The sequence below is a fragment of the Lepidochelys olivacea genome (genome assembly GCF_965140295.1).
Source record: "Lepidochelys olivacea isolate rLepOli2 genome assembly, chromosome: 2".
Lineage (NCBI taxonomy): Eukaryota > Metazoa > Chordata > Testudines > Cheloniidae > Lepidochelys > Lepidochelys olivacea.
In genome coordinates this window covers 53,661,103-53,679,418 of record NC_140412.1, presented here as the reverse complement: position 1 = coordinate 53,679,418, position 18,316 = coordinate 53,661,103, and the positions used below count along the sequence as shown (strand labels likewise).

Below are 18,316 nucleotides of genomic sequence, written 5' to 3'. Positions count from 1 at the left end.
ACCAAACTGAATCACTACTGTTAGTGAACTTCTTCTTTCCCCTTCACTAAATTAAAGGATGGTTCTTAAATTCTATACCTGGTGTGGACTGCCAGAGTAGTTTAAAAAAAAAAAAAAAAACAAGCCACAGGGTTTTGGCAAATACATGTTAAATAGGTTCCTGATTTGAATTTAATGGAGAGGGATCAAAAAGGGTTTGCTACATGACATTTCACCTGAAAAATAAAGTGAGTTATTGTCCCTTACACAGTCATAAACATTGTGTCTCCAAATATATGGTTTTACCAAAATGCTCTTTGAATTAAAAAAAACTGTTTTTCCATGAAGGATGGCTCAATGGCAAGGCAGCTAACCTAAGACTTCGGAGACTCAGGTACAATGCTCTGCTTTGCCACAAACATCCCATGTGACTTGAGCAAGTCACTTAGGTTACATCTATACTATGAGCTAGGGGTGTGATTCCCCTGCTCGCATACACGTAGTCACCCTAGCTCTCATCAAGCTAGCGTGAGTGGTGGCAATGGAGCCATGGCTGAGCTGTGCCAAATACAGATCCACTGGTTTCTGTTGGGTCTGTGTTCGGTCCAGCTTATCTGTGCTTTCGTTGCTTCTACCCAGGCTACTGTGTCTACTGCTATTTATACTTCCGCTAGCCGAATGACAGCTTGTGCAAGTAGGTATACACAAGCGGGGGACTTACATCCTTAGCTCATAGAGTAGACATAGCTGGAGGGCCTGTACACACTCACACTTACTTCAGTATAACTTGCTCAGGGGTGTGAAAAAGCCACCCACTGAGCAGCATAAGTTACACCTCTCTAAGCACCAGTATGTCGTGGGAGAAGCTCTCCCTCTGTCATAGCTACTGCCACTTGGGGAGGCGGAGTAATGATGCCGACGGGAGAGCTCTCTCCCATGGGTATGAAGTGTCTACACTAGCAGCGCTATAGTGACACAGCTACATCGGTACAGCTGCGCCGCTGTAGCGATTCTAGTGTAGACTAGCCCTTAGTCTCTCTGTCCCTCAGTCCCCTCTCTGTATAATAGCACTTCCCTACCTCACAGGGTTGTTGTTGTGAGGGTGGATACATTGAAGAGGTTGTGAGGAGCTCAGATACTACAGTAATGCTGGCCATCAAAGTACCTAAAACAGAACAACCTTTCCTGTAATATGCTATATTACCTGTATGTTCAGCTGATGGTGCTGTAATGGCCTCTTGGATCTGGCAGGATTATTCAGCCAATTTACAACTCTGACTGAAGGTCTTTTTAGGGCAAAGAGTGACTAAATCAATACAAAACAGAGCATGATACTTATATAGCTGGCAAATCATCTGAATTCTGTCACTGCCCAGGATGAAAAAGGAGAACCGCCCCCAAGGTGCTTTAAGTGCAGCTACAGTACTAACAGGAATGAGATCAGAGCACAATGTTCTTATCTTTCAAGCCATGTTCTGTAGATGACAAGCTGGAAAGATGAAGACTTTTTCTGATTGTTTTAAATGTTTTTAGAAAATGCAAATATCAAATACCTGGCAAAGTTGAAAAACAAGAGTCAGGATTGCTAGGAGACCTAATTCATACACACATATACAATGATATTTTGTAGCCCTGATCCAGCAAACCACTTCAGAGTGCTTAACTTTAAGCATGTGAATTGTCACTGAGACAAGTGATTTCACTGTAAATGTCATTTGGACATAAAAAATTCCTTTTCAGATGTGAATGTCATAATGATGGAATGTTCCCAACGACTGCCATAATTCCAAAGATTCCTACCAGGGCAAGATAGTTACTTTAACAGCAGCAGTGCAAAAAATGTTTCTGGGGTCCTTTTTTGTGCCTTTGAAAATCTTAATACTGTTTGGTTTAAATCCTGATTGGGATCCAGTCAGTGTTGTTCTTGTTTTTACAGTGTTTTGTACGTAACTGAATTCTTTCACCATCTATAAACAGAACCACAAAGACTTGCCAACCTCAGCAGGCAGGCACTTAGATCTCTATGTGCAACTTTGTGCTGGGGTATTTGGTGATCAGTATTGGTTAATATGAGGCATACAGTAGGTCATGTGTGCTCTGGGCGGATTGATTGGTGTCCCATGATCAAGATCTGTAAGTTGCCCCTAAGCAGTAGTCTACTGAATGCTGATTTAAGACCTTGCCCTGAAAACTGCTGAACTTGTGCATCCCTAATTGCCATTGCCTTTCATGAGAGCTGAGGGCCCTCAGCCCCTTGCAGTAAATGCTCAAACTCCTTGAGTACAAAATGTCAGAAAGAGCAAGCAACATGCATATGAAGGACTGAATGGAAGTTTTATAGTTCTATTGATTTATATTAATTATTTTAAACTTAATATGTCAAATCCATCACTGGTGTAGCTTTATTGATTGGTGCAGTGACATCCAGATTGAATTTGTGCTTATGTCAATTATAACAACATCAGTAATAATTATATTTTAGGGCATGTTTTCATACTCCAGAGGCTAACTTGTACCTGCCTCTGTGTGTGCAATTAGATAATTTCTCATTCTAAGAGGCACTTCTCTGTGCAGATGTGGGTTTTGAAGAGACACGTGCATGCATGCACTTTTTGAAGGTACATGTGTGCAGGCACTTTTTGTATACTGTAAGAGTGGATGGGAGGCAAATTTTCAAACCCTGGATGCTCAGCATTTGCCTCCCATCCATTCTTACAGGATACATTTGTACAGTATGGACCAGTGGCTATAGCACTGGACTACTATTCAAAAGACGTGGATTCTATTCCTGGCTTTGCTACTGGCCTGCTGGGTAACCTTGAGCAAGCCACTTCACCCTCTCTGTGTCTCTACTTCCTCATTCATAAATTGTGGATAATGATATTTACCTGCTTCCTAAAGTGTTTTGAGATGTATGGATGAAAGGCACTATATAACAATATATAATATATATTATTATTATTAGCCCAAGTGGGCTCCAATCCCTGACTGGGGTCTGTAAGCCCTACTGTAATACAAAATTATAAATAATGGTAATTACTGTCAGGTAGCAGCCATGTTAGTCTGTATTCTCAAAAAGAAAAGGAGTACTTGTGGCACCTTAGAGGCTAACAAATTTATTTGAGCATAAGCTTTCGTGAGCTACAGCTCACTTCATTGGATGCATTCAGTGTATTTGGTATATAGATTGGTTTACAATGGAACTGGATGTGGAAGCTAACTAATCAATTCAATAGGACAGCAGGTTAAAACCTTTTAGGTTTTGCGTATTAAGGGTATTATTTCTAAAGAGTTTTGCCGAGAATCTTGTTACGAATTTATCCATATTTCTGGGGTTTTTTTAATAATTATTTGGATGACATTTGCATTTGTATCAGACAACGCCTTTAGTATCTGCCAGTGGCAATCCATGAACCAGAACTTCAGAGATCTTGATGAGAGTTGCATTTGGAGGAACTGTAAAGTTTGTGTGAGTGTCACTTGCCTCTGGCTGCAGAGAGAGAGAGAGAGAGAGAGAGACTGGATTATGGCACGATTCCAATATTAAAATACATTGCTGATCAGCCATCCTCAGCTAATATAAGTCAGAGACACCCAGAGGGCATTGGCTCTGAAGTTAAGACAATGTTGTAGGAGACATGGGGGTCAGAAGCAGTCTGTGCAGTCCAGGGTGTCAGACATTCGCATACTATTAAAGATTCCCATATTCAGAAGCAATGGTCAAAGGCAAACATTTCAGAGAAATCTTTCAGGCTGGGATTCAGATGTTCTATCAGACATATAGCTAACTATTGTAATTATGATCTAAATTAAAAACTCACGGTACGAAATTTGGGAAACTGATGTAAATTAACACTCTCTTATTTCAGCCTATAAGGAAAAGATGAAGGAGCTGTCCATGCTGTCTCTGATCTGCTCTTGTTTTTACCCTGAACCTCGCAACATGAATATCTATACATATGATGGTGAGTAACCTTCACTGGAAACCATCCTGCTTGTTAAATAATTTGGTAGTGCTGGGATATGACTCATTTCACTTTCACAGTTTCTAATATTTAGTCAATACTTTGCTGATTTAGCAATTCACTTGCTATTTCTGGCTGTTAGTTCTTACCAATTGCCTATTGCTCACTGGGGTGATTGTTTGGCCCTAACAACAACATATTAAAATCTCATTTTAAAAAGCCCATGGCTGGCTATTTTATAATTAGCTATACTGTACTTAGTACCCCAAGAAATGCTACTCATCCAGGAATTGCAGATATTCACAGCTGATGTAATTCTCAGGAAAATCAAGAAAATATGCTTGCATTTTCATGAAGCAACTACCAAACATGGCAAGGGCTAGTGAAAGACAATTTTTCACACCAGCTTTACACATTTATTTGTCCACATAAAGCTTTCTTTACTACCCTATAAATCCCCACATACACATATACACATGCTTTTATAGCCTTCCAAAATGACATGCATATTTATCTTTATAGGATGAATTTGTACTTACACTGTTACTAACAAATGGGAATGTACCTCTCACGAGAGCTGTTTTCAACACATGCTTGACTGTTTTCCTTACATTGCCAAAGTATGCTGTTTCTCTCCTCCGATGGTGGGTTTAGCATTTTTAATTTTATTTACTAGATATGGAAGTGAAACAAATCAACAAACGTGCCTCTGGCCAGGCCTTTGAGCTGATCTTAAAGCCACCATCTCCTGTCTCAGAAGCACCACGGACTTTAGCCTCTCCAAAGAAGAAAGAACTGTCACGTGAGGAGATCCAGAAAAAGCTGGAAGCTGCTGAGGAAAGGAGAAAGGTATCTTTGCTTTTTAGAAGAAATTAGTAGCTGTGCCTTGCCCTATGCAATTGCAACAAAGTTTCCTATAGTTTCTGATGAAAAATCATCTTGCAGTGAGGAGCCATTGTGGGCATTATAATAATAATACTGGCATTATTTCCACTGACATTTATGGCTGACAGTACACTCATTGTAAGATGATTTTTCATCAGAAATGTGAAAAAATTAAAAATGTTGAATGAAACAAACTGTTTTTTTTCTTTCTACCTTTTAGCCAGTCCCCGCTGCCCCCCAAATTCAACCAGCTCTAATGGGCAGGAAGTATGTGTTATTTAATGAAGGTATCTCTGGACAGGAAGTCTTATGGAGCTTTAAATTCACAATCTTTGCTCCATGTTTATAGTGCTAGAACTATGTAGGACCCTATATGGAATAAAGCTGTTCCCCTTTATGACTTTATTCAGCATTTCAGACTTCCATGTGTGTTCATGGTGTACATTGTACAAAGATGTCAGACCTTCTAGCAATAAAAAAAGACAAATGCAGGGTACTTAGAGCAAGCAGACAGAACTATACCTCCCCTCTCCAGCTTTCACTCTGATTGATGGGCCAAAGAAGTCTTCCCTTGTCAAACATTTTCAAGGACAGATTTAGCTATTCTATAAATTTAAGATTAGGTCAGACTATATTTACTATGTATATTTTAAGTCTTATTAAAACAGGATAAAAGGCCAGATTCTCAGCTCTGGTCAATGTGCATAAGTCAGGGGATGGGTACAAAGTGATTTAAAGCTCATCTTTGCTTGCCTGTAGCACTTAGGGCTGCTCTGTGGAGGACTAACAAGACCTGTGCTATGTTAGAGCATTCTCAGGGCTGCTCTAAATTATGCCAAGCTGCAATGACCACAGGAGGCTGAAAATACAGTGGAAGACTGGAGATAGTACTGGCCACTCCCCCTTTCCTCCTGCCAGGCTGTCTTTTCCCTGCCACACAGAAGGAGAGTGGAGTAAGAGCTTCTAACCTCTATGCCACCAAATGATCTATGTTATCTTGGGGTGATTTTGCCTGGGCCCGTTAAGCTGGCATTAGACTCACATTTCACTGGTGAGTTGATGCAAAGTGACTACACCTCACAGAGAATCTGAGGTGTTGTTTTTCCTCATGGGGGAGGGATAGCTCAGTGATTTGAGCATTGGCCTGCTAAACCCAGGGTTATGAGTTCAATCCTTTAGGGGGCCATTTAGGGATCTGGGGCAAAAATTGGGGATTGGACTAGATGACCTCCTGAGGTCCCTTCCAACCCTGATATTCTATGATTCTAAGGTGCCTGAAAGTAAAACAAGCTCAGCTGTCTGAGCCTTTAGTCTGCCTCTTTTCAGAGTAACAGCCGTGTTAGTCTGTATTCGCAAAAAGAAAAGGAGTACTTGTGGCACCTTAGAGACTAACCAATTTATTTGAGCATAAGCTTTCATGAGCTACAGCTCACTTCAGATGTATGCGTCTGATAGCTTATGCTCACAAAAGCTTATGCTCAAATAAATTGGCTAGTCTCTAAGGTGCCACAAGTACTCCTTTTCTAATCTGCCTCTTGAATCTTGTCATTTGTTATAAATTAAGAGCACAGTTTGTAGAATTTTGTCAAAAGGTGGAAGAAAATAAGCAAAGAAATTAATGAGCTCATGCTGCAGCCTGTAACCACATGCAGCAGCTTCCAGACTGTTTCTTTTCAGAAGAATGAAATAAAAAAACCCTCTCCCCCCTTCCCCTTCTCCACTCAGTTACTGACTAGTCTAAATCAGGAGTAACTCCCCATCCAAGTGAATGGAGTGGGAGGAGAATTAGACCCATTAAACTCAATGGGACTAGGCTGATTTACACCACCTGAGGATCTGAGCCTTATGTCAATCCATTTAGAACACTGCTGACATAAAGAGACAGAAATGGGGATGAAATGGCAGCAGTTAAACTTGATAATTTGTGCATATTTCACTGTGAAATCTAAACCTTCGTGGCCAATTTATTTTACTGATCAGAGTGTGTATTTCTTCCAATATAAAACCTAATAATTTAATTAGACTGGAAATTGGCTTAAGAGTTGCCAACATTGATGTCTTCTTTTCCCCTACCAATATGTTCATTTTGAATGATGATCTCCACATATCCTTTCTAGCTGGGTTATTGTAACCTATGAGATCCACAGGATCCGCATCATCCTTTTCTACCCACACGCTACAGTTGTCAGGCATAATCATTCTAGATCATATCTTTTGGATACAGTTTTAAATAAAATCAAGTATAACTAATTGATTGCCTTTGACAAAAGTCATTAATTGATTTCACACCATTTTGGAGTTAGAGTGGACTGTGTTAATTTGATTAGTGTTCATTAATAAATTGTCAAATTCATATGAAAAATGCATACATTTCAATGACTCCTTATATGTGCTCTAGGTTCCCTAGTTTTTTGATTATCACTCTTTTTATCACTGTATACTCATCCCTTTATCATTTTCCTTCTTTTCTTCTCCCCCTTTTCCTCCCCTCCTGTGGGCCCTACCAGAATACAAATTATAATTAACATGTATTGCTGTTTGAGGAATTTTTAAAAAATACTGCTTCTCAAAGTGATATGCACTTTAAATAGCAATGGAGTTCTCCATTCCATGTACAGACTCCTCCATACTGCATCCCATTATTTTAACGGTGTGAGGGGGTGCTGTGTTTTCCTCCCCAAGTAGGTAATCAGAAAGATCTCATCATCCTTTCCAATTAAAAAATGAGAGCTCATTATCTCTGTGAGAAGCAGAAGTTTATTTCTTAACAGTATGGAACGCTCAACCAAATCTCTAACATGATGCAACAATTTATACCCATTGGCCTTGGAATATTTAGCTATCACACCAGATTTCTACGCTTGAAAAGCCCTAGGTTGAATTATAAATTGTGATCACCATTAATCAGCATGAAAATTAGACACTAAAGGGATTTCTACTAGTTTTAGGATTAGAGTAGAGAACTCCTATTTAATTAAATCCTCTTAATGGCTTTGTATTTGGATGGAAATTAATTGCACTAGTCCCTAATGCATAACACCACAGCGGATGCAGAATAATGGTAATATTTTCTAGCATTCATGCTGTCAATTATATAGTAAAGCCAATGTGTCTTTTTAATACCATTATTATTAATGTTGAAGGATAAGCTCCCACCCAGGCATCACAGCCTGGGCAGTGTCTAAACCCTGTTGTATCGAGTGGCCGGTTTTCCTAGATTTGCCTCTCTATCTGCTAACACCATTGCAGTACTCACCATCTGGCTGTGGGAGTGGAACACATTACCTCCTTTGAGGCCATCTTTCATGCTGCTTCATTCATTGGCAAAAGGCATTTGATCCTCCTCTTCTCTGGCAGTATCACTAGAGACAAAGGCACCTGTTTTCCACTCCACTGCATGCCACAAAGTCGAGCAAAGCCTTATTAGACATGCTGCCAAGGACACAAACCTCAAAGGAGGCGGCAAATAGAAGCTGGAGACTACTACTTTCCTTCTGTGCTAGGCCAACAGAAGCCCCTTCGCCTCTCACATGAGGTGATTGGCCAGTTGAAGTGGGAAATGAAGCCAGGTAGCAGCCCACTGTGCAGCATGTTTCCCTGCCAAAGCTGGAGATTTTATTGTGAATTTCCCCTTGGGAATTATTTTGTTCTCCTTGTAGCAGCCTTAACTTTCAAACCATGGCTTCCACTCTCTTAGGAAGAGGTGCAGAGGTTAGTTTCACCCAACTGAGTAAGGCTTATTAGCACTAGGGCCACGCAGTCAGCAACACTGTGATGGGGGAATGAGACTGGGAAGCACTGTGGAGGAAACGCCAAACAGTGAGGAGGTGGGGGATATGACAGAGACAAGGATTCTGCATGGATTCTTGCATTATTCCTCGTGTCTAAGAGGTCATGCCCTTGCCCTTCCACACAGCCACTCACCCCACACCCTGAGGAGCTAATGAAATCTCTTTAATTTTTTGCAGCTTTGAAGTTATATACATGTTGCGCTGGTTTGGCCCCTTCCAAATGCTTTTGCATGCAACAGCATGGGAGGTCAATTCCAGAAGCTACCTTTTGCAAACAGTAACTCAAAGACAAACAGTGATACTAAACAAAATTCAATGGCGGGAAGCTGACTCTAAACAAACTGAGACTAGAAAAAAAGGGCATTTTTTTTTAACAATGAGGGTAATTAATAGTTGGAATAACTTACCTAGGGGGTTGGTGGATTCTGTTACTTCAAGTCTTCAAAGGTAGGATGTGGTTGGAATTATTCTTAATTTATTAATACAGGATATTGCCAGACACTAATTCAACCACAAATTCCTTTATTCAATCCAAAAATCAAATGATATTTATACAATTGCTCTAAACATGCCTAAAAAGTCTAAATAATAAGCTTCTTATTACACCCACACAGTAACAAACATTCATAAGCATTTGATCAGAGTACTCACGAAAGGGCTAGACAGAGGAGTGCTTAAACTCATGTTGGCTGGCTCCAACTGGCCAGGCAGGTATTAGTATTGAACCTTTAAAAGTTCATCTTTTAAAACTCTTTAACAAACAAATGATGTCACTTCTAATTGCTAACTGTAGCTTAGAACCAGTTTTGGGCAGTGTGATACTGGGCCCCTTTCTCCAATATAAACACTGGTATGTCAGAGTTTACTACCAGTTCACCACAGAACTTTTAACCAAATTGTCACCATCTTCTATAATTTAGAGGCTTTTTTCAAGGACTTTTCCTCCTATCTTATCAGCATCCTTTTAGGTCCATTTTTTCCAGTCAAGCCACATTCCAAGCTTTGCATTCGCCCCAAAACTTGTCTGGTTAGATGTCACATTCCTTCCACCTTTTTAAGCTATTTTTTTTCAAGGCCATATTACATATTTTTCCTTTATTTTCAAAGCCTTTCTATGGCTGATAAACCCCCTTTATTTTACTTAAACTACAAAACACATATGTTCCTTCACTCTGACAGATGTCTTTCTAAAATATATGCTATAGCTCAACCACAGGCTATAGTAGCAGTTCTCAAACTGTAGGCTGCAATCCCAAATGGGGTTGCATCATCAGCAGATGGAGTTGCAGTGATCTCTACTATGGGAGGACGCCAGCTTGCTCCACACAATGTGACCTCACATGTATGACATGTGCAAGGACACAATGTATGGAGGATGTGATTTTGCTCTACAAAATGGCATCCTCCATACAGCGCGCCCTCACATGCATGAGGTCATACTGTGTAGAGGAAGCCATTTTGTAGAGCAAACTGGCATCCTCCATGCAGAATGACCTTACATGTATGATGCGTGCGAGGTCACATTGTCATGGAGGATGCCATTTTGTTCTTCCATGTTGTTTGGGGCCCTGACAGGAAATACTTCATTAAAATGGGGTTGCGCCGGCAAAAAAGTTTGGGAACCCCTGAGTTATGGTCTTGATAAAGCAATCACTGGTGAAATTCAGTAGCCTGTGTTATATAGGAGGTCAAACTAGATGATCATTATGGTCCCTTTTGGCTTTAAAATCTAGGAATGTATGAATCAAGACGCAGGAGTCCCAAGGTTATTCCTGAGCTCAGATTTCCAGCTATCAGTTTATTATGACTGGCACAACATGAAGTCTGACAGCATGACTATTAATTATTAAAATTATTCCTATGGGGAAAAAATAATTTGTGAATAAACAAATGCAGAAGGGGGCCTCTCTATTGAGTGTGTGTGAAAGGGGGTTTTGCTTTTTTTCCAGTTAAACAATTCTGATGCCAAGAGCTTGGAAAATAACGGAAAATTAAAGATTTGCACTACATCCACAAAGAGAAATGATAAAATACCAAGACAGCTTAGCTAATTGATTGCGTGTGCAACATTGGGGCCTGAAATACTCCCTTTCCCAGAGATCTCCAAGGTGTAAGAGGCTACATTTGTTTTCCACTTACAAACTTTTAGAAAGGTCAGTAGGAAGAGAAATGGGAAAGCGAACAGCGGGCACATAGACGGTCTCAGCATTTGCCACTTCTCTCCCCCATCTAGCTAGTTTTCCTTTCCGTTTTGCTTCCTTTTGTTTAAAAATCTTTACTGTCCTTTTGGCTGCTCTGCATGGCAGCTGTGTTTGTTTGGAGACAGAATACAAAATGAAGGGCAGTTCTTTTACAGAATGAGCCCTGCAGTGTAATGAGTAATATAGCTCCCACTTATGGTGCATCTATATAAGTTACAGCACATTCTAGTGTACTGTTCTCCCATCTGCTGTTAATAAAGTCCATTGACAATAACTCTGTGTATGCCTCACACAGCAGTTTCTCCCCAAGAAAGCATAAGGAATAAAGGTGTTAGTGGTCTGCCTATTGGAAGAGGTACGTTATTTACAGGGTGGAGCTTGGGCACTAGATATAAAGTTCTGACAGAGGGTCAGACATCTGAGTTAGCTCTGGAAGAATCATAGAATCATAGAATATCAGGGTTGGAAGGGACCCCAGAAGGTCATCTAGTCCAACCCCCTGCTCGAAGCAGGACCAATTCCCAGTTAAATCATCCCAGCCAGGGCTTTGTCAAGCCTGACCTTAAAAACCTCTAAGGAAGGAGATTCTACCACCTCCCTAGGTAACGCATTCCAGTGTTTCACCACCCTCTTAGTGAAAAAGTTTTTCCTAATATCCAATCTAAACCTCCCCCACTGAAACTTGAGACCATTACTCCTCGTTCTGTCATCTGCTACCATTGAGAACAGTCTAGAGCCATCCTCTTTGGAACCCCCTTTCAGGTAGTTGAAAGCAGCTATCAAATCCCCCCTCATTCTTCTCTTCTGCAGGCTAAACAATCCCAGCTCCCTCAGCCTTTCCTCATAAGTCATGTGTTCTAGACCCCTAATCATTTTTGTTGCCCTTCGCTGGACTCTCTCCAATTTATCCACATCCTTCTTGTAGTGTGGGGCCCAAAACTGGACACAGGACTCCAGATGAGGCCTCACCAATGTCGAATAGAGGGGAACGATCACGTCCCTCGATCTGCTCGCTATGCCCCTACTTATACATCCCAAAATGCCATTGGCCTTCTTGGCAACAAGGGCACACTGCTGACTCATATCCAGCTTCTCGTCCACTGTTACACCTAGGTCCTTTTCCGCAGAACTGCTGCCTAGCCATTCGGTCCCTAGTCTGTAGCGGTGCATTGGATTCTTCCATCCTAAGTGCAGGACCCTGCACTTATCCTTATTGAACCTCATCAGATTTCTTTTGGCCCAATCCTCCAATTTGTCTAGGTCCTTCTGTATCCTATCCCTCCCCTCCAGCATATCTACCACTCCTCCCAGTTTAGTATCATCCGCAAATTTGCTGAGAGTGCAATCCACACCATCCTCCAGATCATTTATGAAGATATTGAACAAAACCGGCCCCAGGACCAACCCTTGGGGCACTCCACTTGATACTGGCTGCCAACTAGACATGGAGCCATTGATCACTACCCGTTGAGCCCGACAATCTAGCCAGCTTTCTACCCACCTTATAGTGCATAAGAGAGGAGAGCTGGTTAAAGCCATTTTTCATTTTTGTTATATTTCATGTATCATTATTTCATTGTAGTCTTACTCACACTATGATCCCAAGCCCAATAGAAATATCAGGCCCTAATGTTGTACCAATAAAATAAAAACCAGCAGGATCTTATTAAAGGGAAAAAGGCAAAATACCACATTTATTGTGAATACAGAAAGAATCATAGTAAGCAGTTAGTTATAGTTATAACATTCCATTCAATCTCATATTTAGTCACACATTCATTCATACAAACACACACACACACAGGTTCTGCAAGGTTGTTATCATAGTTACCAGCCTTAGAGTTGCTCATGCCAAGCCACTGGCCAGGTGGCCTGGACATGAGGAGGGAGCAGGGCCTTGTCAGATGCTCATCTGATGCTCCTGGAAGTTGGTTTGCAGAATCAGACCCCAAAGTTCTCACTTTTTAGAGTCTATTTTTATAGGAATTTCTTCCTATGCCAGTCTATGGGAATTGCTTCATCATGCTGTTGCTGAATCAATCAGCAGATGGCACATTCCTGACGGCTCCACGATGTTATCTTGTTCTTTGGTTCTCCCATTCTTGAGGCTGTTGGGTGGATTCCAGTCTGCCCTCCGGGTGGGGTCCTCTGGTTATTTCCACTTGACGCCTTCTTCAGCCGATGGACACTGGATTCTTAGGCTGGCACCTCCCTGATCATTCAGTTATTATCCACACCAAGCATCCATCCACATACATCCTCTATCTCTATTTTAATCACAATGGTTAATACAACAAAAGGGCGGGGAGTCTCTGGGTGCTGTTTCTGTTGTTAGAGTATTGCTTTGAGTCTCTCTCTCTGTGAATTGCTTTGAGAACAGACTCTGTCTTAGAATGTACTAACACAATTAGCAGCTTGCAAGTTTCACACATAGAGGGAGAGAACCAGTACCAAAAACCAAGAGACCTCTTCATTAGTAATACCCTGGAATTTAAACTCTGGGGAATCAAACTCATTTGTGATTTTTAATACAGAACTTCTTTAATATGATCCAACACTAGAACCATATTTTGCATGAAAATTCTCCCAAACACAGTGTGGTATACTCACAAATAGGATGTTGTTCTTTAGTACCCTCCCCTTCACCGCCAAACACTGACACCTTGGCTTGTAAAAGGAGTCGAACAGCAAGAAGGAAAACCGGAGTCTTAAAATTGGACTTCTGTTGAAATAGTTGTGGAAATGGCTTTATTTTTTTCAAAATAGCAATACGTTTAACATGGGCCCTTTATTCGGAATAGGGCTACATGGCCATGTGAAATCAGAAGCAGCCTATAAGTCCATTGTATCTATGCTATTTTGAGGACAGTGCTGTCCTATATACTCCTAAACGTTGCATGCCATGGGAAGACAAACACATTGTTCTGCATACACATAAAAATCCAAACTGAGGCGAAAGAGCACCTTAACTGAGAAATCCTGTCCTCACATCTCAAAGGGAAATCAGCTAATGCCAAGCACAACTGTATTATATAGCATGTGAATGTATCAAACTCCATGGCTCCTTATGACATTTCTTTTCATATTATAATTGCCCCACCCAAAGGGCTTAGGCAATGCCATTCTGCTAAGAAAAGAGTTGTCACCGACTGCAGTAACTACTCTAGGCCTTCACTCTGCAATGGGATGCCTGTGGATGACCCCTTATGCACTATGAAGTCCCATTGACTGCTATAAGGGTTATATTGGTATTTAAGCTTTAAAAAAACCAAATATTTAATTACAGACAAAAATATGTGTACATTAAGGGTGAGTACACCCAATTCCTATACATTTCTAGTGAAAACTGAACATCTAAATCCCTTAGCTTTGAAAAATTCAGCCTCAAAATATATTGAATTCCCTCCAAGCGTGATATTTCTCTTTTGACTCAAAATTAATGCTAAGAGCTATTTACAATTTACTTAGGGTACCAGGGAATATCCTTAATTTTCTTCAGTAATGTGGTATTAGAGGAAGAAGTAGGTTACATCAACATATCATGGCAAAATATTTTCCCTTAAAGCACATTAAATGAAAAAGTAGATATATGGATCCAGTTAAGTCCAAAATTATTCCCTACAGTGTTCTAAAATAGGGGCAATCAAAAATGAAATGTAAGGGACTCAGATGTAGTAAAGCTCCTGGTTAGCTGTATATTATCTGTGCCAGTCTAGAAAACAATTAACTCAAATACCACACAATCAAATAGTCAGTTACAGAGAAGCCAGTAGAAAACTCAAAAAAATGTAGTTGCACTTTCAAAACTCATGTATACCAGCAAGTCTATTCTCATCCCCATACACCTCATTAATGTTAATGGCAGTTCTATGCATTTTGTCTAGTCCCTAAGATGCTTCATGGAAGACACACGGTTGTCAGACTGCTAACCCACATTTTCCATTAATATACCAAACATCAAGTTTGCTTTAAAAAAAATTTTCAGACCAGATTCAGACACTTTATTATACCAATTGTAATCAGATCCAGCCAATCAGTGGGCTAGATGGATGGCATTTAATTATCAGTATAAATCAAAACTGGAGTAATTAGAAACAGACTTATTCAGAAAGATGCATTAAATACTGAAAATAGAATACTATGGCTCAAGGACTTAGTAAATGAGCTATGGAGCTTTTGATATCTAGATGGTTGGTTCAATCAATGATTAAATGTTTTGTTAACATCAGACAATTGGTTCATGGCCTCCATGAAATGTGCTGGTGGCCTCAAAACAGTTCCCAAAAAACAGCTGTCTCCATTGTAAAAACTACCTGCTGTCAGTGCTAACTGTTCTGCCCCACCACTGTCTTTTGCTAGAGAGGAAAGGATTGAATGGGCCTGGAGACTGTCCCATGCTCTCAGTGCTAGAAATGATCACTCCAGGATTAGGCTGAGGTGTGCTGGTGGGTTGGAGAACTATGCATTGCCATTACCAATGCTGTGTGACTGTTTTTGAACAGAGAACTCTTCTGGGTGGTAAATCCAGCTCCTTTCACAAATCTTCATTCACTAGTACAAATCTAGAGGGGAAAATAGCAGGACTTTTATTATTATTGTTTAAAATAGCTAAAGAAGAAACAAGCCTCATTCTGAGTCCGTCAGATACAGATGTTCACAATTTACAGAGCCAGATTTTCAATGCATGGCCTCGCTTTGTGACTGTGCAGCGTTGGGAACACAACCATATGCACGTATTCACTTAATGTATGTGAGCTAATTATAGACCTCACATGCACAAAGCCCAAAAGCATGCATAAACTCTGTGCAAATGTCTTTCACACATATCAATTATATGCAAGAACTGTTCATAAAGCTGCATGAGAGCAAATGATAGTCTCAACAAGACACCTCTGAAAATTTCTCCACATTGCAAAACCATGACACAGTTTAGCACTGTTGGCTTAACAGGGGATACAGACTAGAAAACAGATGACAGAAAGGGTGTGCACTAGTGAGATGGGCACTAGACAAGGCCTCAGAAAACCAAAGATGAAAAGTGGGCCACTTAAGTCATTGGGAATTTTTCCTTTGACTTCAACAGAGGAAGGATTTTATCCATGGATTCCACCCCTAGCTCTTCCACTGATCTATTGCGTGACCAAGTCACTTCACTACACTGCATTTGTTTCCCCTCCCACTTTTTGTCCATTTTGTCTATATAGATTATAATTTCTTCAGGACAGAGTCTGTCTCTCAAGTGTGTTTGTACAGTGCCTAGCACAGTGGGGTTTCTATCGCAGCTGGGGCATCTAGACACTATTGCAATACACATCGTAATCCATACTGTGTCCCATGTGAGGAATGAGATGTATTGGCAACAATCTATGAAGAAGCCAGTGCTGTGCAAGCCAGCATGGTGTCTAGTTCTACCCCATTCCCTCACTTTGATGTGCAACAGCAAGAAAACAACTAAATTAATTTCCCCTGAAAATGTCATTCCTTGATCTCAATGTTGTTTTTCTATAAATGCTTGGTCTTTACTTTGGCATTTACACTGCAGGAGGAGACCTTTATCCTGTCTTAACATTCTATTCTATTAACATTATCTTTTCAATATACAATACTCTGAGATACACCAAAGTTAATGCAATTCCCACTGAATGTGTTAATAAAAAAAAAAATCCAGCAACTGGATTAATTCTGCAGCATCAAAGTGAAACTTTCATAATTGGAACTTTCCCCCATATGTCCTTAAAACTAATACAGTCATGGTGTGCATTCAAGTGCAAATTTCAACTTTGAAAGGAATTGTTCTCCTAGTTCACTTCCTGCTATTTGAGTAATCCTTTCTTTTTTTCTCTACAGAGCTGATTTAATATACTTTTGGATGTGCTTGTCACAGGAAAGTAAAATCTGGGAAAATAGAAAATCCTTGTATATACACACAGCTGAACCCAATTTTCAACTTGAATGTCTTAAAAAGGAGACACCTCCATAGTCTTCATTTGCAAGCTCTACAGGCACTTTGACATTTAAAATGGGCATTTAGTTGACTATATGTCTATGTAAGCGTCCAAATGTGGGATTTGGAGCTCCTATTAAATAACCCCTTAAAACTGGGGTCAGAGTTGCTTTTTATAACATCCACTAAAAAAAAAAAAAGGTCATAAACAAGTTTGCTGCATTGGCCTCTTTTTCAGCATACTTGAATATCAGCATGAGCTGAAGGATCTGTGTCTAGAGAGCCTTACAACATTTGTAAGCAGACATTGTGAGGCAAAATAATGTTGCAAGTCAAAAAAGCTAACAGAATGTTAGCAACCATTAGGCAAGGGATAGCTAAGAGGACAGAAAATATCATAGTGCCACTATACAAATCTATGGTGTGCTCACACCTTGAATACTGAGTGAAGTTCTGGTCTCACCATCTCAAAAAAGTTAGGTCAGGACTGGAAAAAGTACAGAAAAGGGCAACACAAGTGATGTGGGGTTTGGAACAGCTTCCAGATGAGGAGAGATTAACAAGATTGGGCTGTTCATCTTGGAAAAGAGACGACTGAGGGGCGCTATGATCAAGGTCTATAAAATCAAGAATAGGGTGGAGACAGTAAATAAGGAAGTGTTATTTACCTCTTCACATAGCACAAGAACTAGGGGGTCACCCAATAAAATTAATAGGCACCAGTTGTAAAACAAACATAAGGAAGTACTTTCTCAACACGCAGTCCACCTGTGGAATGCATTGCCTGGGGATGTTGTGAAGGCCAAAAGTATAACTGGGTTCAGAAGAGAATTACACAAGTTCATGGAGGATAAGTCCATTAATGGCTAGTAGCCAAGATGATCAGGGATGCATCCCCATGCTCTGGGTGTCCCTAAACCTCTGACTGCCAGAAACTGGGACAGGATGACCAGGGGGCTAACTTAATTATTGCCCTGTTCACTCTCTCTGAAACATCTGGCACCAGCCACTGTTGGAAGACAGGATACTGGGCTAGATGGACCATTAGTCTGACCCAGCATGGTCATCTGATGATATTTATAAGTATGCGAGAAAGTTGTTTGTGCTCTAATGTGGAATGTTACGTCTATGAATTAATAACCAGATCACTGCCAAAAAGTGTGCACAGTAGCACATACAGGAAGAGACAAATTATGTAAACTATAGACTTTCTCCTTCTGTTGGAATTATATGTATGTTACTTTCGGAGCCACTGAATTCTAACAGAAATAACGAAGGAGCTAGTTTGCTAATCACAGTCATATTAGTCGTAATCACTCTTTAGCTCAGTGGTGGACAACCTGCAGCACACAGTCCATCAGGGTAATCTGCTGGCAGGCCGCAAGACAGTTTGTTTACATTGACCGTCCACAGGCATAGTCGCGCACAGCTCCCAGTGGCTGCGGCCATTCCAGCCAATGGGAGCTGCAGGAAGCAGCTGTCAGCATGTCCCTGCCCACCACTGCCTTAGCTACTTCAACGTCTGCTGCAGACTTTGATCAGACATGGAGG

The 18,316-nt window shown here is 40.6% G+C and overlaps 1 protein-coding gene across 1 annotated transcript in view; it reads left to right on the top strand.

Moving 5' to 3' along the window:
• Positions 1 to 18,316, top strand: part of STMN2 (stathmin 2) — a 56,531-nt gene that overhangs the window by 31,385 nt on the left and 6,830 nt on the right. Inside the window, exons 2-3 of the mRNA XM_084619315.1 lie at positions 3,849 to 3,944; positions 4,621 to 4,793. Of these exons, the coding sequence (XP_084475441.1) occupies positions 3,849 to 3,944; positions 4,621 to 4,793 (269 nt within the window). The remainder of the gene's footprint in view (positions 1 to 3,848; positions 3,945 to 4,620; positions 4,794 to 18,316) is intronic.